The sequence below is a fragment of the Dermochelys coriacea genome, chromosome 11 (assembly GCF_009764565.3).
Source record: "Dermochelys coriacea isolate rDerCor1 chromosome 11, rDerCor1.pri.v4, whole genome shotgun sequence".
Lineage (NCBI taxonomy): Eukaryota > Metazoa > Chordata > Testudines > Dermochelyidae > Dermochelys > Dermochelys coriacea.
Window position 1 is genome coordinate 78,006,691 of NC_050078.2, and position 21,173 is coordinate 78,027,863.

The window sequence follows — 21,173 nt, forward strand, 5'->3', positions numbered from 1 at the left end:
AATAATGTTGCATAATTGCCTAGTCAAGTTTCTTGGATGTTTCATAGGAAATTTTAATATAATGCATAAAGGCAAAGATAACTGCAAGTAACATGCTGCTGAGCTGCCTCTGAGGAGTAACCAAATTATCTCCTAAAAAGCATCTGACTGCTGGAATACTTCCTGTTCACTGATGCAGCAAAGTTTCCTATCTGACGATTAAGCTTCCTTTAGCATATTCTGAATTATAGAACTTCTGTTCTAAGTAAGCATATGAACAAGCTCCAGAAGCATCTACTTTCCAAATTTGATGAGTGCACTTTGTGATCTGTCCCTTTCTGCTCTATATGTATGAAAACCTCACAAAGGTCGGCTGCCTTTAGTCTCCTCTTCTAATGAGCAAGTCCATGAATTACTAGGCTTATTGCTAATGAAAAAGCCATTTCTTGGAGAATCAGTGCAGATCCCTATTGTACATTCCCCCTCCAAAATACATTTTTCATCTTCTCTAAGATAAAGTCAACATTCAGTGGTCCAAGATACCACAATCCACACCTACGTAGGAGTCTCAAAAGTGACAGAAAAATGTACCGTATTCAGCAAGTCTCTTTTATACCGAGTGAAGCAAATGGCTCATTTCCAAATAACCAGCTCTTCCTCTTTCAATTTTTTCCCCATTTTTATTAAAGGTACCAAAGTCAATACTTGCCATAAGTAAGAGTATAGATGGCTTTCCCGGTTGTATCCAATGCAGTTAGACATGGGGTTTTCGGCTGGGTGGTCCCCCAGCGCTGCAGAGCAGCCAGGAGCGATGGGGGCCAGTTGGTAACCACACCTAAGGGTTCGCCCTTAAGTACAGTCATCTGACCTCCCTCTGGCTTTGGCTGATTTGGGTCAGGCTGTTGCACTAAACGAAGAAGAACATTAAAATTACAAAATTTTGTGCTTGAAATGCATGTGTCATACTTAACATCTCTGGAGTCCATTAACCAAGTCCACCTCTCCATTACTCACAGCTGTAGTGGCTTATTTTATCTTTAAGATGATGCTGTTTAAGGATCTGTGGGCTTCCTCCTGGTCAGAAAGCGTTTACCTTGGCTGGCATTTTTTAAATTCCAAATCTTCTATTTCACAAAAGACTTGGACAGATGACTAGTGAATTTGAATCCCAAGATCACCCTACAGCTCTGCTGTGGAAAAAAGACACTTCTGCTATCTATCTGCTTGTTTACATAGATGCAAGATAGGCAGCAACTGGGGACAGGTTAGTAGAAAGGTAGCACTCCCAATGATTAGAGCAGTGGTTCTCAACTCTGGTCCACTGCTTCTTCAGGGAAAGTCCTTGGCGCACCGGGCCAGTTTGTTTACCTGCTGTGTCCGCAGGTTCGGCTGATCACGGCTCCCACTGGCTGCGGTTTGCCTCTCCATGCCAGTGGGGGCTGCGGGGAGGGCAGCCAGCACATCCCTCGGTCCGCGCCGCTTTCTGCAGCCCCCATTGGCCTGGAGCGGTGAACCATGGCCAGTGGGAGACGTGATCGGCCGAACCTGCGGAAACGGCAGGTAAATAAACCGGCCTGGCCCGCCATGGGCTTTCCCTGAACAAGCACTGGACCAAAGTTGAGAACTACTGGATTAGAGGGATGTTCATTTTTGGGCACCAAGTTCCCACATGATTGATGCTAAAGGTTTCAGAGGACCGGGGGACAGGTAGGATTGTAGAATATATTTAGATAGAGCACGTCTCTGCGTATCAAAAGCCAAACCAATACATTGCTTCTGTTCGTTAGGACAAGTCTACACTACCATGCTATATCGGCACAGCTGCACCGATGCAACTGTGCTGCTGTAGCGCGTCTGGGGATCACGTGCTATGCCAATGGGAGAGCGCTTTGCCGTTGGCATAATTACTCCACCTCTGCAAAAGGTGGAAGCTATGTCAGTGGGAGAGCATCTCCTGCCTTTCATAGCGTGGTATGGTCAGTGCTTTAAGTTGATGTAACTTATGTCACTCGGGGGGGGGGGTCATTTTCACACCCCTGAGCAATGCAAGTTACACTGATTTAAGCGGTCGTATAGACCAGCCCTTAGATATTAATTACAATACAAAAAGAGATCATTATCATCTTAGGATTAGAGAACATTTGACATTCCTAATATAAGGTAAAAAAACCTCCCATCATATTATACTACTCATCATATTATAATACTCATCATTAATATTATTATATTATTTACTCATCATATTATATTACTATAATTCGCTCTTATTGAAGATTTTAAATAAAATCATCTTTTGAAAAGGTCAGCCTCAAAGATGAATGTTTCATAAATTTTTGAACACATGCAAACAAAATGTTAGAAAAAAATATTTTGCAAATTTAATTATAGTGGTCGCAACTGGTGGGATTACTATTAACATAAGAATATTAAACAGGCAATATTAAATATGAAATCTGCAAAAAAGAAAACAATGTTTATTTTGTGACACCTAGCAGTATTAATAGCAAAAGTTAAAATAATTAGAAGAGCTGTGATATTCTACGCTAGTGTTGGCACAAGGTCTGACAATCTGAAATACTGGACATACCATAATTTGTTTTGTACTTGGAAAAGACAAGAAAGATAAACAATATGCTGCCAAAGAACACCAACTGTGCCATGATGTAAGCCAAGAGGATTGGGGAAAAAATGTTTTATAGTACTATTTAAAGAAGCAGAAATCCCTCCTCTCACATAGCTTATGGGGACAATCAGAAAACTCTGGAGATATTAGTTAACAGCTCTTACACAGCTATTACCTTCGAGTAGTTCTTCAAAATCATCAACAAAGAACTCTTTCAGTGGTGGGCGCTTTGGTCTTTTCAAGGTGTTTAGAAGTTGTTGGATTTTTGAGGAAACTCTGCTATTCACTGGAACACCTGTCAAATTCATATAAAGAATGAGCAGAACGAAGACTTACATATACTGTCCTCCCTAAACAAAATCTGTCATCTTTTTGGTAACATCAGCCCATAGACTGAGGAGCACATTTACACTGTGAAAGTGAAAAAGTGGGTGAAAACAGTTGTCTGTTTGGAAAAAAAACCCCCATCAATAGCAGCTTTAAACAAATATTCAGGTTGTTTTAAAGCAATGCTATTTACTAGCTGTTTGCCTGCTATGTGTCTTCTCACCATCTAATCTAGCTGCAAACAATGCTGACTTTACAAAGTTTGATAATAAACCTGAGTAATGGTGTAGGACTAACCAACAGGATGTTTATTTTGTTTTATATAGGATGAAGGGTTTTTGCTACATCAATATTTATTCAACTTCAAAATGTGTAAAAAAAAATATGATACTGTAAAGGAGATAGTATTTTTTTTTTAATTGAATGAGATTTAAGAGGGTTTCACAGCGCCAGAAAAAACACTACTACAATACACAACTGGACAGAAGAGAGCTGACTTATTTTTAGCTTTTGCTTATCTCAGTTTGGGGATTTCCAAGTTTGAGATTCAATATACAATTATGTTTTTGAAACTAAAAATGCTATGACTTTAAAAAAAACAAAAAAACAAAAAAACACACAACATATAGGTTTACTATAAAGATGGACACCGGCCAGTCTGGTTGCCTAGTGGTAACATTCCTCACTGCAAAGTGGGAAACCTGGGATAGATTTCCAGGCTCTCATTCACTAGGCTATTACAGTGACTTAGAGCACTTCAGTGGCAGCATACTTGGCCACTAAGGGAGAACGAATGATGCACATCACTAAGAGTAGCCATCCTCTGACTGATTAGTAGATAGCATTAACTTCTTCAAAACCCTCTGTTGGAAGGATGGTGGCAAAGAAATGAAACACAGAAGGCTAAAGGATTAAAGTGGTTCAGTAAACAATGTGCCATGCTTGCCACTATCTGCCCTGAAAAAAAACCCAACATATAGGAATAAACCAAATATAGTAGACCCAACCTGATGGCTAATACACCTTGTACTGAGAAAGCAAAGGATCAGGTGTCAAGAAAAACCATATGGAGAGGGAATGTGCATCTCTGAATCACTTCCTGGCCACAAGGCATACAGCAGCTTTGAACCAAGTTACTGGCTTTCTCTGTCACAGTGCTATTGAAGCTAGTGAATGGGAAAAGAAAGGGGACTGAGCATCCAGAGGCAGAATACATGATCTTCCAAAATATAAGATGGGGTAGAACAGTGTGTCAAAAGGCATGATTTACAAAACATTGTTCCAGTCAACTTCACTTCATGTTTGAATCTTTTACTCTATAAGAACAGTTGCAATCTTCTCTCTCTGATCCCCAAGCTTCAGTCTTTGCCATATACACACTGAACTACTCAAGTCTGAATCTGAATGACAACATACTTCTAGAAAAGAGATTATCCAAATATTACTGATGGAAGTCTAACTGGAAAGCTATAACCATTGCTGGCACTGAACAAACAGCAATATAATAGCCTATGGTACACTGCATATGCAAGTCAGGTACCATGGCATATGTTATATAGACCCTCTGTCTACTCATTGATGCAGAAAAATGGCCAGGTGTTGGAGAGTGGGATCATTTTGACATATTCACCATCTGCAGTTTCTAGTATGCTGCTGTTGTAGCCCCTGGGAATTCCTCGTACTGACGCTACTTGTGGTCGCTCATGATGCAAGTGTTCTACAAGACCCGTTGTTACGTCAGGAGGAGCGGAGTGGTTATCTGTGAGGATGTAAGAAACAGACACAGAAGGCACATCAAACATCTTAGTTATTATACAAAGTTGCCTCTCACTGTACATTTATACTTTCCCAGCTTTTTCTCTGCAGAACCCCCATCCCAAGCCAGACAGTAAGAAAAAAAAATGGCTAAAATATTGCAACAGACACTGCATCTTTGGGATTGGTCAGATCAAGTTTTGGTGGGCAGCCAAGTCCCTTCTCCTTAGCCAATCTGATCACTTTGGGGTGAAACTAGAGGGGATCCACTGTGGGTGAACAGATGGAAGGAGTGAAAGGCAGGCAGCCTCTGGTCCAGATGGCAGAAGGGGGGCTGCTCCCAGAATCCTAACTAGGAAAGGAAGAGACTGAATTAGGTACTTCAGGGAGCCTCCCAGCAGGAAGATAAGGGAGTCAGTAAGAAAAGGTCCCTGATGGGAGCCTCAGCCCAGGGACTGCAGCAAGTTCTGATTTTAGATCTCCAAGAGAAAGACATTTGTGAGAAGACCCAGAATGCTGAGGACTAAACAGGAGACACAAATGCAGCACAGTTAAGCCCAAAAGATGTTGAGATCCTCATTTAAGGATGGACTTTCATAACCAGGCGTGTGGTTCCTTTGCAGGAGTGCGTGGCCCTTCTGTGGTTAGCTCCAGGCTGGATCAGAAAGGGGTAACCGTGCCTTGTTAATTGTGTTATGCCCTCATTATTTACTCGTAAGGGTTACTGCCTGTCTTTTACACTCTCTCAGTTAGACTGAGTGAAATTCCTTGTTTACTGTGTGAGTTTCATTCTTCGCCAGACCCTCTGAATGTTAAGAGGCCCATGTGGCTCTAATAGATGGACAATCTTCAGCACTCGGCACCAGAGATTATAGCATGGTTGTCATAGCTACAAACACTTAGGTCTGGGCTACACTGGGGGGTGGGGAGGGAGGGGGCGGTTTCGAACTAAGATACGCAACTTTAGCTACGCTATTCACGTAGCTGAAGTGGAAGTATCTTAGTTTGACTTACCTGGGCGTCCTCACAGCAGCGAGTAGACCGCGGTGGCTCCCTCGTCGACTCCGCTTACTCCTCCTGCCGAGGTGGAGTACTGGCGTCTATTTGGAGATCGATTTATCGCATCTAGATGAGATGCGATAAATCGATGCCCGATAGATCGATCACTACCTGCCGATCTGGCAGGTAGTGAAGACGTACCCTTAATTTTTCTGGGTACCAATGCTCACAGAGGAGTAGGCTCGAGTCTGTGAGAGACAAGAGTGAGTTGCAATCTGGTGGGATAAATTCATTTTAAGATGCGGCTGGCATGAGATGACAGAAGACGCACTGTGCACCATTTATACATTTTATATTTTAATTTTACATGGAGAAAGCAGGAGTGCTCCAGGGGTGAAGCCACTGAAAAAGCTTCTAAAGTTAATGGCTGGGATGCATCTGCAAAGCTGAAGTTTAGAGATGGGTTCCTACGTGGGGAGACTCTTCATGCGTATGGAGGGCTAAGTGGAGAAGTGAAGCAACAGTAATCGACTGAAAACTGCCCTCCAACAACCAGCAACCAGCGATGACTGAGATCACACCATCTTCTTCAACCTAGGTAGAGTCCACCCACCTAAGCCTGTGGCAATGACCGTCAGTTACAGCTTTCCATCAAGAGGGTCCAACCACCCAGGATCAATATGTGACCCATATTACGGAAAGAGTTCAGAACGCAGCTGCAACTGAAAAACCCAGAGTCTGGAAGAAGCAATCAGGCAGGCATCAGAGCTTGAACTGGAGACCCTAGATATCCAGAGTCTTAAAGAGGAGCTGCGTGAACGGAGCAGAGAGAATGAACTACCTTTGTGAGGCAGGAATACCTTGCCCTAGTACTGAAGGAGGTGATCTATGTCAATGAGAGCTGTGTAGTGGCCTAGTGCAGCTCAATGAGACTGAAATCCAAAGGAGGATTTCAACACATCACAGAATTCTGTATTGGCAAGGCATGGCTGCATCAGAGAAGTTGTCAAGGATGAAAACTGGAGCTTTAGGTGGCTGGATAGAGGACAGTTGGGACTTTTGGGAGTTGGGGAGATGTGGGAGGCACTGGGGGATAAGCAAGTTAGTGAGCTATTTCTGCAAAAGTGATCAGCAATGAAACAGTTAATATCTACAATTACATTAATCGTTAGGTTCCAGAGGAAACTATCTATTGAGATGAATGGGATAGCTTTAATTTTGCAGAGCTATTATTTCCATTTGCCTGAAGACTTAGGACAATAATACTGAATTCAGTTCACCGATGTTCATACCACAAAAGCCAGATACTTTTTTTTCCATTAAAGTTTAGATTCCAGAGTACAATTCTGGGGCACACTCAGGATCACAGAACACTCTGGGCTTTGATCATAACTTGGCAGTTTGCATCCATCAGATGTGCCCACTAAAATGGCCAAGACAGAAACCATCAACACGGTTTAAAAATTAACAACGTATTGTAATCTAGTTCTTATGAATGGAAAAAAACAAACAGTAGTGAAAAGTGGAGTCACAGAGCAAATGAAGCATAAACATCTGAAGTGCAAACTTTTCTACACCACAGCACCAATAGGACTCAATTCAGTTCTGGAGGAATCACCCAGGGGACAAAGATAGTTCTGTTCTCATGCCTATTCAAATACTTGATATATATTGAGAATATGTCCAAGGGGGCCCACTTCTGAGGATAGTTTCTTGTAAGCAGACGCTTGTTCGCAGCAACAGCTTGTAAGAGCAATCGCCGCTTACAGGAACATTTCGCTTGGGAATACTTTCTCTGTTGTGAATTGTCAACACTTCTCATAATAGCAACAGCCGCTTAGGAGCAACAGAGCACCAATATGTTGCTACTAATGAGCGTCTACCGTATTATGTAAGTTGTCTACCAGGTACTTACAGGGGTTGGTCCTGCTTTGAGCAGGGGGTTGGTCTAGATACCTCTGAGGTCCCTTCAAGCCCTGATATTCTATGATTGTACTGAACTGAGATCACAAACTCCTTTCACAGTGACAAAACCCCCAAATGTCAGAAAGTAATATTTAATCAGTCACTCTCTCAGAACAGCCTAAATTGGAAGGGATAACAACATGTGGTAACTGAATATGAAATCTGACTTTTCATACCATTTAAAAGGGTTTTATGATAGAATATTGAGTATTTGGCATACACCCAAAATGTCATTGGCATGTCCTATTGTGCCCAGTTTTGATTACTTTATTAAAAACGGAAACATTCTTTGCTTTAATAAAGCACTAAAACAAACACTGACTTAATGTAGCAAACAAAGGAATGTAGCACAGACAGGAAAACTGAAGTCAAATGTACATATGAGCCGCTGACTGCAACATTAATCCACAAAACTCATATTCTGCTAAATTTACAGGGTCCAGCCTCATGTGACAATATCTTGCACAGCTCGTGATCCCTGAATGTTTCCCCCAAAATGATCACTCAAAATCACATCTGCTATGTGGCTTTGTCAATAAAAGGTCAGAAGAATACCACCACCTTTATTTATACAGGTCATGAGCTGGGAAAGGGAATTGGGAGCCAGTAAGAAGATAATCTGAGGGAAAGAATCTTGGGGTATATATGAGGACTCTAAAATTGGGAACTAAAGTGGGAAGCTAGTTTAGACCTACAGACTTGTATTAGATTTTCATTGTTTTGTCTTCAGGTACCCAGTCAGTCAAACAGGCCTTTTAAATAACTAAATAGCTACTGAAATTGAACCGGAACCACCAGAAAAATAAAACAGTTAAAAACAAAAAACAAAACAGCAATTCAGTTGGAATGGCAAGTGGGTCCTCACATAAAATCTGGATCCAGATCTACTTCTTTCTTGGGTTCACTCTTCAACCCAATTCTTCTCAACTCAGCATCGCAAGGCTTATCTACACAGAGTAGCAACACACACAACAGGGGTGCGATTGCTGAAGTACACTGACATGCTGAACATTAAGTGGTCCTTTAATTATTTCAACTGTGCTGATTACATATCCTGACCTCACAGCTCACACTTTTCAGTCCTCCTTTCAAACCTAGTGCCCTCCCTTGTACCTTTCATTATGTTGTTAGTCTGAATTTAGTGTACAATTGAGAACATTAAATATTCTGAGTGGTCTTCTCTGGAAAATTACTATTCAAGCTGACTTGAATGTCTCACTATTGTTGTACCAACCTATAGGTTTATAAAAGCACCTTGGAATATAAAGTGTGTGCGTATTGTTGAAGTCACCCATATAATTTTGTTCTACTCTACTTATCCTTGTGAACATACTAGTATTTACATTAACATTAACATACAAATAATTATTCCAATCCTTCCAAGATTAGATTGCTAATATCCTTCTCAGAGTGATTATGTACTGAAAGCCCCATCACGCCTGTGTGTGAAACAGAGAATACGCTCAAAAATCCCATTGGACTTTTCTACTCTACTTACACTCACTGGAGTCCAAAGACCACACGTCTTTCTAAAGACAGTCTGAGGTTGAGCAGCACTAATGGCTGACACGAACCACAGTTCCAGTTCCTTCTGCAAGCCTTCAAACAGGCAACCAGGATCTGGCAATGGTGCAATGCCACCCCCAATTCCCCCTATTTATAGAGCTGTAGGGAGTAGGGGATGCTCCGGGGACATGAAATAAAACATCTCTGGTGGGAAGAGAAAGATGGGCCCAAACTTATGGCTGATGGTTGGTTTATGTATAAGGAATTGTTCAGACCGGTTACAAACGGACATACATTCATATAATTAAAAACACCCTCAAAAGACAGCACTAGCAAAGGAGTGCGTACTATACTCAGCCAAAGAGCTGAATCCTCCTTGTCAGCTAGTCAGGGATAAAGAACAGTGAGTAGAGAGAGGTGGTGTTCAGCTACTGCCTGTGGTTTGGGCAGAGAGAGAGAGAGAGAGAGAGAGAGAACGAACGAACACTTCAGCCTCTCAGAGTTTTCTAAATCACTAGCATTTCAACATGGAAACAAATCCTCTTGCAAAAAGTTAAGACCAGATTTCTTTCCTATTAATTCCCAAAATGGAGAACAGATCCCTATATAAACAGAGGAGGAAACTGGAGATATGAGGAAGGGACAAACTCCCCTCCCCAAGAGAAGCTTCCTGAGAGGGGGAGAAACTTCCATCTCTCTATCTGGGCTTCCATTCATTCCCTGCTGCATTAATGAGCCGGAGAAAATGGCCCAACTGTGGGGAAAGGGACTTGAAGAGTAGCAGGACAACTCCAGTTCCTACCAGCAACTGCCTGTGGAGAGTCCAAGGGAGCCTGCTGCTGCAGAGAACTGGGGCACCTGGTGGCCGTAAGAGAAGGTGGAGGTGCCCTGTTGGAGCCTGGGTATGAATTCATGGACTGGCAGCTTCTTTTATCATTCTTATTTCTGAGGACAGGCTGTAGAAAAACAAGAGCTGGTGCTTCAAGCTCAGCCTGAGGCAGGAAGCAACTGGGAAGCAGGCCAGCAAGGAGCTTGGATAGGGAGGAGCTAAGGACGAATCCTTTCTGGCTGAATGGCTGCTTCCTTCCTGATGGAAAGAAGACAGGAACACTCCCCCCAGTGTATCAGAACCAGTGGAAATCATACCATAGGAAACCAGATTTAGCAGGCTGGCTGGGTTTGAAGTGTCGTAAATGAATTACTACATTGCTGTAATTTTCCACACAGATACTGAAGCGATTCAGTCTAGAGGATACACCAAGCAGACAGCAGAATGCATAGATCATTGTGCAAAGTCTGAGGATGGTAGCTGGAATGGTGGAATTAACTGAATATTTGATGAATATATTCATTAACAACAGTCTTCAGTTAAGTGTGTTTCAATTAGTGTTGGAGAAAGATCTGTATGTTCATTTTGTAAGTTTATTGAAGTGCTTCAATATAATTCAGCAGGACCTCTGAAATATTTGCAAAGCAAATGTCTGTATATAATACATACAGGCAACAGACCCATATAAACAAAGAAATGAGATAAGTAAAGTGGCCAAGTCCCAAAGTCTTAAGACAGAACTCTCATTGTCTTCAATGACCACATCACCTGTTACGCATGAGGTAAGAACTTCAAGATATGGAGCAAAGGATAATTAAAAATAACTCCTCATTTTATGCTGTATTTTTAAACTTCTTCAAACAACTTGGTAGATGTATTGAAAATGTACTGTTCCCCACTCCCCAAAGGATCTTTTAGTATTATATTACTACTAGACCATTATTAAACACACACACATGCACAGACACAGCATCAACCTTCACTAGTCTAGATGAAATAATCCCTTACACTTTAATTCTAGAAAAAAAAGGAGTGGGCTTTTCTCTGTACCACTGAGTCTCCCAATTGCAGAGGACCACTATTCTGTAAGAACTCTCTAGGATGCATCCAGCACCCTGGTAATCCCGAGTTCTAGCCCCGCAGTGTTAGGGAGAATGAGGCAGGACTATTGCTTGAACATGGGTTACAAAAACATTTTGTTCAACAAATATTTCTGTGCTTTTCAAGTCCGTTTCAATATTAAGTGTCATTCAGTACAAGTTGCATAACTTTCCTCTAGTTAATAACTCTATACCCAGATGCATCGTGTACACGCTGTTAATCCAAACGCTTAAGAATGTGTGTCAGCACCTAATCTAAATGTAAATCTTGTATAGCATTTCAACAGACCTCTTGTTCATGGAGGTTTTCCAACTAAACTACCTTTGAATCCCAGATCCTGAAGTTACTTGGGCTAGACAAGTGGATATCAGAAGACATGTCCTGAACATTTGATACCTCATTTTGAAATTGTGTTTCTTATGAACTAGGATAGGTACCTTTGATTCGATTTATCAGGACACTAATATTTTAGCAAGGAAATGTTTGTTTGGAATTTGTAAGTATCTATTTCTATTTATAGTGGAAAACAATACATGACACATACCTGGCCTGTGGATCATACACTTTAGTTAGGAATACTGCTTAGAAAAATACGGCACTCACGAAATACCTGACTTTCATGTTTAACCACACTTGTATTTTTCAGATTTGCTTAACAATTTATTTCCTCTTTTTAGCTACAAATAGGCAGTTCTTTTACTAACCTAGCTGAGCGTGTGCCATAAGATCTGCAAGCACAGTGGCAGCAGCGGTGGCAGTAGCAGTATTGGAAGCAGCAGCAGGTTTTCCTCCTGGATGGGATGAGGTGGAGGATGCAGAGGATGAAGTGGAGGAGCCCTGGATAACCCGGTTAAGCCAGGGCTCTACGTTGGAATGGCTCTGGAACGGAGTGGAGGTGATCCGCCCTTGCCGACGTAACGAGCCCTCATCTTCTGATGCAGACGATGTGTCTGTGATTAAAATAATGATGACAGGCATGTAATGTAGGAATGACCCAATAAAGGGGAACATGAAGTCTTTCCATGTTCTCCATTTGTCACTTCTCATGCACTAAACATGAGATGCATGTACTAAGCATATGGCACATTCGCATGCACAAATTCTGTTCCACTGCCACCCTTTCATAGGGTGCTTAACTTCTATGAAGGATCATTGGAAAACAATGTCTAACAGTAAAACATTTCATTTTAACTGCTTTATTTGGAATGACAAAAATATAATCTGCTAAATAAACCACTTCTGCCTAAACTATTGAATACATACAGTAACAATGTGGAATAAGGACATTTACCCTTCACGCACCTTAGCGCGCTCTATTTTTGCGTAGTCTGAGTAGAACTACTCCCACAGTTAAGAATTAAAAATTCAGCATTGTTTTCCATTTGAACCCCTGCATAACTTGATTCCTTTTTCTAGATTGATAAAACGATTACAGCAAAAAGCACACCCAGAGGCCAGCTCATTTACTGCTAGTAAATCTGTGCTGCTCAATGAAATATTTATTTTACATTTGTTTAGTTTCATCACAACTATAATGAATTAGGAACCCAATCAAAAAAGATATGTATATTACATCTAGTTGAGTGCATTACATGGATGAAACTTATTAAGGCCTTTTGTTATAGTGGAGCCAGCCACGCATTGCTACAGCTAAGGTTTGATAACTCCTATTTTAACTGCCTGCTTAAAATTTAGAACTTTCTGAAACTTTCATTTTCTGGACTAATATTCCATGTTAGAAATCACCACCTTTGGGCAGAAGACAAACAGCTCAAGGAACTAAGGTTTGCTTGGTTTTGAGTGACAAAGCAGAGGGAAATTAATTTTGTTGCATTATGGAAAAATTCTTTTTTAAACAATAGTTCTCCAGCCAAAATAGCTGAGGTCTGAAGCTGAAATTTGGCATGGAATTATCCATTGCTGAAGAGGGTTGCATGGCCTTTTTCTAAGAAAAACTAGTTTTTGCTCTGACAGAGGCATGAGCATCTGAATCTCAGTGTTCACAGCATTTATTTTATTTTTGCTAAGCTTATTAAATGAAAAACTAAGGAATGACACAGCGCACACATTATCAACTAATGAGTTTCACAGCAAACTGGTTAGTAATCAATAATCTAAGTACATTCACACTGAAAGGGATAACTGAGGCTGAGGGAAAAGCTACTGCAGACTGTAAGGTGAACAGAAGCTGAGAAAGGGTCCTTGCCAGGTTTTTAAGGTGTGAAATTGAGGAGGAAAGGTTCCAACCAGCCTTGGAAGGCGTGAAGGGGCTGAGACAAGGGTTGAGGACTCTGAATGACTCTCAGGACCATTCACATTCCCTCAGTCTCCATCAAACCTCACTGGGCTGACAGGTTTCTCCTGGCCATAACCGGACAGACATTTTAGAGCTCAGTAGCTGGGGAAGGTGCCTTGCTGGGGAGTTCCTAAACTACACAAGATCAGGCATTGTCCTTTGGTGAAGCCTAGGATCTCTGCTAGGCCAGAGATTTCCCAGCAGCAGAGATCCTGAGAGTCACAAGAGAAGGGTCCTTTTGGAGAAACAGCAACAGTGCAGGGGAGAAGCAGTGTTCAGATGGTCTAGGAGCCAAATAGCTTCAGATTATGGCATTTACACTGCTCTGTACAATTTGCGTAAACCAGCAAAATCTTGGAGGCTGAAGCTCCTCCTCTGGATATTTTTCTTCCGGACTTTCTCAAATGATGCTACATGGGCAGGAGACAGAGTTAATGTGGAATACATGCAATCTTAACTTTGGTATTTCCTAACTTTTGTATGCTTAATGGTTCAAATGTAATGTACTATTAATAGTTTTGATATGGAATTACATGAAGAATCCCAGATTACATATAGCAACAAACATGAATATTGCCAGATAACTCCAGGGAATAATGTACGAAGTATCAAGAATTTAACACTTTCAGTAATTTGAGAACGACTGGTTTTAAACCGTGCAAAAATATGAAAATTGGAGATCACTCTTGTAAAGAAAGAATTATCCAGTGGCTTCAACTGGGCTGACTGAAGCTAAACTTGCAGCTCTAATATCATCTGACCATTTCACCTCAAATTATGGATTTATGCCAAACAGGACATATTTTGAGTAAAAATACATTTATCTGTAACAATAGTTCTCTGAAGAGATACAGCTGTCAAAGATCAGCAGGCTTGGATTTGTGCCCTGTGGATAATATTTCTGGGGAACTCCCATAGTTTAAAAGTTCTTGAATGCTGTCTCTAGCAGGGGCCATTGCAGCTGCCTTTCTAATGAAGCCAAAGCATAAACCCTTAATGCCTGCAACTTGCACTTACTCTGAGGCTAAAGGTGAAAACTGAATATGCAAAAAAAGTAACCAAAGAGGGTTACCAACCCCTCAAGTATAAAGGACATTGGGTGATGATCAATCTCAGATATATCTCCAGAGAACCATAGTGACAGATGAGTAGGTTTCTTGTCACCAAATACATATGCTCTGATAACGTTCCATACTTGGTTCTTGAAGAGCTGTGCAGAGAATGCTACGTCTGCCCTACAAATCTCCCTAATGAAATCTGATCACAGGTTAGCTGCAAGAGCCAACATCCTTTGGGCCAAATGTATGTCAGCATGATATCTGAAGTCACAATTCAATATTATTTATGCAGGAAAAAAAACATTCAGATGGACGCAAGACCATGTTAACAGGATGAGACTAATTGATTAAAAGGGAATTTAACAATCTCTGAAAGGATTTTACCCTTAAACTTCAGTTTAAGTCACTAGGATATGCAGCTTCCTCACCCTGTAAACTGAAGTTACGGCCACCAGGAAGTGACATCTTGTATGAGAAACTTCAGTTCCCAAGTATTAAGAAATCTTCTTCAACATAGTCAAAGCCACACAGACAGATTAAAATGTTTACACACATTAAGTCCCACACAGTTTCTGATACCAGGAAATTGAAAATGATGTAACTTGAACATTACTGCAAAAAGCAAAACTAGCTGGTAAAGGTGCTATTTGGAAAGTCGTCTGTAATCCTGATTTATGAAGAGCAGTGTTCATGAGGAGTATGAAAAATGATCCACATGGGACTTTTTTCGACAGGCCACAAATGTTTTCTACTTGCACTGTTCACGCATCTGCTAGACTATTTCCAGACAGTTAGGGGAACCTCAGAAACCAACATCGTCAACTTTAACCCATTAGTAACCATGCGGATTGGGAAATGTATCCAGGCTTAGATGCAGGAAAGTGCCATGATTCCATGTACTTGGATGTGACAAGCTTCTCAGTGCAATGGGACTGGCTATCAGCATTTTTACAAGGTCAAGAACTCTATTTCTTTGGCCAACAGAGGATCAATACGTTTTTTCTGACCTTAGTCAAGTATTTACTGCCAGAGGATATTCAGACATGAAATTTCCCTTCCTAACCGATCGGGAAGACATTGTCCAAAGGAAGCTTTTTGGTGATGCACACAGACCACCAGTAATTTTGCGTTCATAGAAGTGGCGATAAAATTATTTTCTACTTGACCAGCCCCTGATCCAGGATACAGTAATGATCAACTTAGCCTGTTTGTAATCATGTTATCCTTTCCTGACTTGGAAGGGACAACTAGTAATGTCTTTAAGGATAATGTTCATACAGAAGAAATAAGTGAATCAACTCTTCCATATTTGTTTATATAAAATGTGGTAGCATAACTGCCTGTTTGGATCAAAGACACCATTTGGGTTACCACATGTCACGCTCTGGACAGCATTTAATACCACCCTTGCCTGCAGAGTTTGATGTAGATTTTGTTCTCGGAGACATCACATATCCTAGAAAATGTGAAGCTATGCCATGTGATCTCCCCATCCCAGGAAAGATGCATTCATAGTTACTTGGACTGGAGTAATTTGGGAGACTTTCCCAATTACAGGTTGTCCCTGAACTTCCACTCAAACGTGTATTGTAGTCTGTCTGTCATTCAGATGCTATGCAGGAAATGTGTGGCTTGCAAACCTTGAGACTTCAGGGCCCATAGTGGTTGCCTCATATGCAGGAGTGCTAGGAGTAACACAAACACCCCTGTGGCCATGCTGCTCAACGTTTTCAGCAGGTCTGCGTTGAAACCTTCTGACTGGCAAACCTCAAATGCCATGTCTCGTCCTAGGGTACAGTCTTTTTAGATGAGCCCCATCTAGCATGGGTTGTATAACCTTCAATTGTCTGAGGAACGAACTTAGACTTTAGGTCTAAATCCTAGTACTCCAGCACTGATTCTTGTCCTACCAAAATGACATCCTTCTTGATGGGCTAGTCCTCCAAATAAGGGGAAACATTTGCTCTTATTCTGTGTAGAAACATTACTAAGTATTTTATGAATTCATGCAGCACCATTGCAAAAAAGGACTTAAAATAATTCGGGAGCTCTCTCCTTAGTGACATGGAACTCAGCTGGGTGATGTACCCTCTTGTGTTTGTCGACCACAGCAAGTCTCAAATTTCATAAGCAGTCATTCTCACCTAGGAAAAACATGATTGTTCCTAGAGATACCAGTTGACCATTTCTTTCACTAGATATAAGTTGGTGTCTTCTACTTCCTTATAAGGACCCTGCTGGGTGCGCTTGGCACCAGCTATTGCAGTGATAGGCATGTCAGAATACACATACCTCCCTTCTTTAGCAGGCAGCTGATAATTTTTTAAGAGAATGTATATCCTGCAGTTTCTTCCTGATACTGATGATGTCAAGAGCATTCTCGAGCAGGGCACTTTGGAGAAGTTTATCTAATCTGAATTCTGTAGCCACACTTCATAAACAGAACTCAATGTGCCTGAGGTAATCAGGGTCACACGGGGGAAAAGGGCTAGTTTCCCCTCCCTCAGAGTAGTCCTCCTGAGTAGATAAAAGATGACTGGCCACTTGTTTTAAATTCTATCAAAACACCAGATTTTTTGCTTCCTAGAAGCAGGGTTCAGAACACAGATTGCTGTTGGAAGACAGCCAGAGAACTAGGAGCATCCCAAATCTAGTAGAAGTAATAGCTAGATTCTTTGCGGGTGCTTTCCCTTGTCAACTCTATGAGGGAGGAGGACTGGATGGTTGTCTAAGTAAATAAACTGTGTTTGAGAAACACACTTCCCATTTTTCTCCAAAAGGTTTCCACCATCATACAAGCCCCAGCTGTATCTCTACATAAAAGCTCAATGTTCACAACCATGCGTGTCTATGTGCTTAGATTCTGGAGCGAGCTACTTGTACTGCCAATCAAAGGTAGTTCAGATCTGATGTCATGATGTTTCCAAACATCTCTAGAAACCACTTAAAATGTATTTCAGGGAAGAAAATTCACAAAGATGCGGACCTTTCCCATTCCAAATTGGTACACGTACGTACACACACACACACACACACACACACACACACACACAGAAAGACATTTCAGGCTGGCAAACCCTCCTTCTGAAAAAAGGTGGAACTGTGGACAGTCAGGCTTCCTAATGGTGACAACAGCCTGTGACACAAGACTTTGTCAGGAAGGAGAACCAACACCTCTTGTAACCAAGTATTTCCTTTTCATGCATCTATCAACCACCAGCTCAGGACTGAGTGGGTGAAAAACGTTCCTTTATTTGCAGGGGCAACTATCAGCAGATGCTTCGAATGGTGCGTCCTGGAACGCTTCCAGAGAAAACAATGACCAACTTCATTTTCTCAAATAGAGGGAAATTCCATTCTGGTTTTGGCTTTTATAAGGAAGAGGCGGCTGTGTACTCTAACCATTTTTTCCTCCTCTGCCTCAGAGACTGGAGCACTTACGACGGCAAGTAGTTTTCCGCCAACACTCCTGTATGCTCTCCTATGGACAGTTCGCTCACCCCAGGCAGACAACCCAAACTGCTGCACTGACGCAAGAAGTTGCAGGACTGACGTTGCTGAAAGAGGCATTGACCACGATTACTCCAAGACACCACAGCTGATGCGTCAAATCACCTTTCCTGGACACCGGATTCCCTAAACACGGTGGATGTTTCAAGGGCTCTGAATAGAAACTTCAGGCTGTCTACTTGCATGTGAGCTGCCCCATGAGGAAAATCTGCAGTCCTCACCTGTTGCTGGGTGCTGAACTCTGGTTCACTTGAGGCTTTTAAGTGTGAGGCAATCCAGGCCAACTTGAAACCTAACTTGTGAAAGTCATTGCGGATGTCCAAGACAGACTTCAGACACTTAAGACAGAAACCACATCCCAGCAACTACAGTCCATGCCCCAAAGTAAACTTGTCATTGGATATATTTTTCTGAAATTATTAATAGATTAAGACATAACAGTGTCAAACAAAAATACTTGCAAAGTTTTTAAAGATGATTAGCTTCTCTATATCTGAAAGACAAAAAGGGTAAAGGGGAAGAGAAACAGAAGCTACAGAACATGAACTTAGACTGCCACAAATATCCCTTAAAAGTACATTTTTATTAATAAAGGTAGGCAAAGAATCCATAAAAATGCATTACACAAAGGACATGTAAATAGCAAAGTTTTCTTCAAAGGCCAAGGGATTGAGAGAAAAAGATGTGGCCCAGCAAATAGCTGACAACAGCTCAGGCCGTACTTCCGCTGCTGGTGTTAAGAAATGGAACTGAGTTGAAGGCATCAGAGCTTACTGTGGCTCTACTCCAGGGCAGCACACAAAAGGACTGTGACAGAATCAGTTGTTCAAAACTTAAGAGTCGGTGAGAAATTCACTTACATTTGCATACAAGACACTGACCCCAAAGTAGTTACATGCTGTCCTAGCAAGCTATCTGGAGAATGAGGTTTTTCTTATCCTTAAGATGATCTGCGAGGAGAAGGCAAAAGGCACCTAATATTTTTGTCTTTCCTCTCTTTAAAAGTAATAGAAGTAACAGGGTGGGGTTTTTTTGGCTTTTTTTTTTTTTAAATATACTCTGGGCTAAACAGTCTCAAATTCACAACAAGTGATGAGCTCCACGCATGAACCATAAGTGATTTAAACAAACTAGGAGGCTATTTTACAAAACAAGGAGCTTTTTCAATAATTTAACTTTTAAATCATTTCCCAGCAGCCATTTTAAAGAAAGGCATCTCATGCAACATTTAATAAAGAATCTATAAAGCTCTGACATATTTTTGCCATGATGATATCTTTCAGAATGAGACTTTACAAATGAAGATAAACAAGTTTTTTGTGCTTAACGGCTACTATTCACCCTAAAGCTCTTCCAAAATTTTAAGAAAAGAGACAGAAAATCTTGTGGAAGAAAAGAAATTCGGACAGTGACCAAATCCAGCCTAAATTTTAGCATCAGGACTAACGTTCACATAGCATGCAAGAAGCTTACTGCAACAATGGGAGACTTCAAAGTCAGTAGAATAAACAACACAGCATTCACTTATTACATTTGCAATGTTAAGTTTACCTGACAATGTTTATGTATGCTGACTTATTAGATACCTGGAGGTGTATATGTTTCTACTGAAGAATGTACAAGAACAGAGCGTCTTTTTGAAGGCATGGGCATTTTCCTCTCTTTGTATTTAGCCAAAGCTGCTTGTACTGCTTCAGTGTGGACATCTAGATAGTAATAAACAACAAGAAAAATAGTTATGAACATTTTCCTTCCAAAACATTATACACACCACAGATTTAACCTTCTTTACAAATTACTGGTGCTACATCACGGTTCATAACACTAATTATTTAGTCCGACAACGTATGCTCAGGCTCCTTGTTCAAGTATCCATTTATCTCACCAGCACTTAGTTACTAAGTAGAAGCAACATATTTCCAGTCTCAACAGCAGCAGCTTTTTCACCGTGTTGGAGAGTCAGAAAGCACAAAGGTCTAAAGGCCAAACAACAGTAACAATGTAGTGTTGAGTTTAGCAGCCGTGATATTTGCATTTACTCATCTACCCTAGCAAACTCAGTGACAAATCCATACTGCAAAGTCTCCCCAAGCATGTTCTGATCCCCCTCAAATACACACTTACTAGTGTTCTCTCTAATTTTTCCCACCCATGTGCGGAATGAATTTTGTTATGTGCACCAATATGGAGGTGAGGTGTGACATATCACCTTCATATTGGTGCACAACAAAATTCATGTGGTGGGAGGTGGGGCTGAGGGGGTCAGAGTGTGGGAGGGGGCTCAGAGCTGGGGTAGAGAGTTGGAGTGTGGGGGGTGAGGGCTCTAGGGTGGGGTCGGGGATGAGGGGTTCAGGGTGCGAGAGGGGGCTCAGGGCTGGGGCAGAGGGTTGGGGGTGTGGGAGAGATGAGTGCTCTGGCTTGGATGTGGGCTGGGGATGAGAAGTTTGGGGTGCGGGAGAGGGCTTGGGCTAGGGCAGAGGGTGAGGGCTCCATCTAGGGGTGAAGGCTCTGGAGTGGGGCCGGGGATGAGGGGTTCAGAGTACGAGAGGGGGCTTAGAGATGGGGCAGATGGTTGGGGTGTGGGGGAGATGAGGCCTATTACTTGGGTGCGGGCTTTGGGGTGGGGCTGGGTACAGGGGGGTGGGCTCTGGGGCGGGGCCGGGTACAGGGGGGTGGGCTCTGGGGCGGGGCCAGGGATGAGAGGCTGCCCTGGGACTGTGATGGGAGAGAGCACCCATCCCCAGCCCTCTCTCACCACAGCAGCTTGGGGTGGGGGACAAGTGCCTTTCCCCAGCTGTGGCAGCTCCAGCTGGGCTGGAATGAGGGAGGGGCTCCTCTCCCCCAGCTGCAGAAAGTCCACAGCAGGTCTGCACTGGGGGAGAGGCATCTCTCCCTGCCGTAGCCCTAAGCCCCTGCACGGGGCTTAATAGGCAGCTGCGTGGCCACGTGGCTGCGCAGCTTGAAGGTAACTTAGACTCTTACAGCCAATTCTTATTAACGAAACTAAAATTTATTTAAAAAGTAAAGAGTGAGTATTGATTAAAAAATCAGTATACATACACATATGAGTACAATTATTAAGATTAAGATTTATAGCGGAGATGGTGAGCTTTGTAGTTGCAAAGAGTTCTTTCAGAACTAGCTCATAGGTTATAGGCCAATGTTTGTACTCAGGGAGATCCAGTCAAGACTGGAGAGCTCAATCTTGGGCTTGAGCTTCCCCTG

At 41.9% G+C, this 21,173-nt stretch overlaps 1 protein-coding gene across 9 annotated transcripts in view; it reads right to left on the reverse strand.

The window, feature by feature from the left end:
- Positions 1 to 21,173, reverse strand: part of DIP2A (disco interacting protein 2 homolog A) — a 252,896-nt gene that overhangs the window by 91,786 nt on the left and 139,937 nt on the right. For all 9 annotated transcript variants that reach the window (XR_005295575.2, XR_005295574.2, XM_038421641.2 and 6 more), the window contains 5 exons: positions 19,535 to 19,654; positions 11,789 to 12,034; positions 4,560 to 4,688; positions 2,778 to 2,897; positions 689 to 886 (listed from right to left, as the gene is read on the reverse strand). Coding sequence is in view for 7 of the 9 variants with exons in the window: in XM_038421641.2 (XP_038277569.1) it covers positions 689 to 886; positions 2,778 to 2,897; positions 4,560 to 4,688; positions 11,789 to 12,034; positions 19,535 to 19,654 (813 nt within the window). In the remaining 2 variants the exon portion in view is untranslated. The remainder of the gene's footprint in view (positions 1 to 688; positions 887 to 2,777; positions 2,898 to 4,559; positions 4,689 to 11,788; positions 12,035 to 19,534; positions 19,655 to 21,173) is intronic.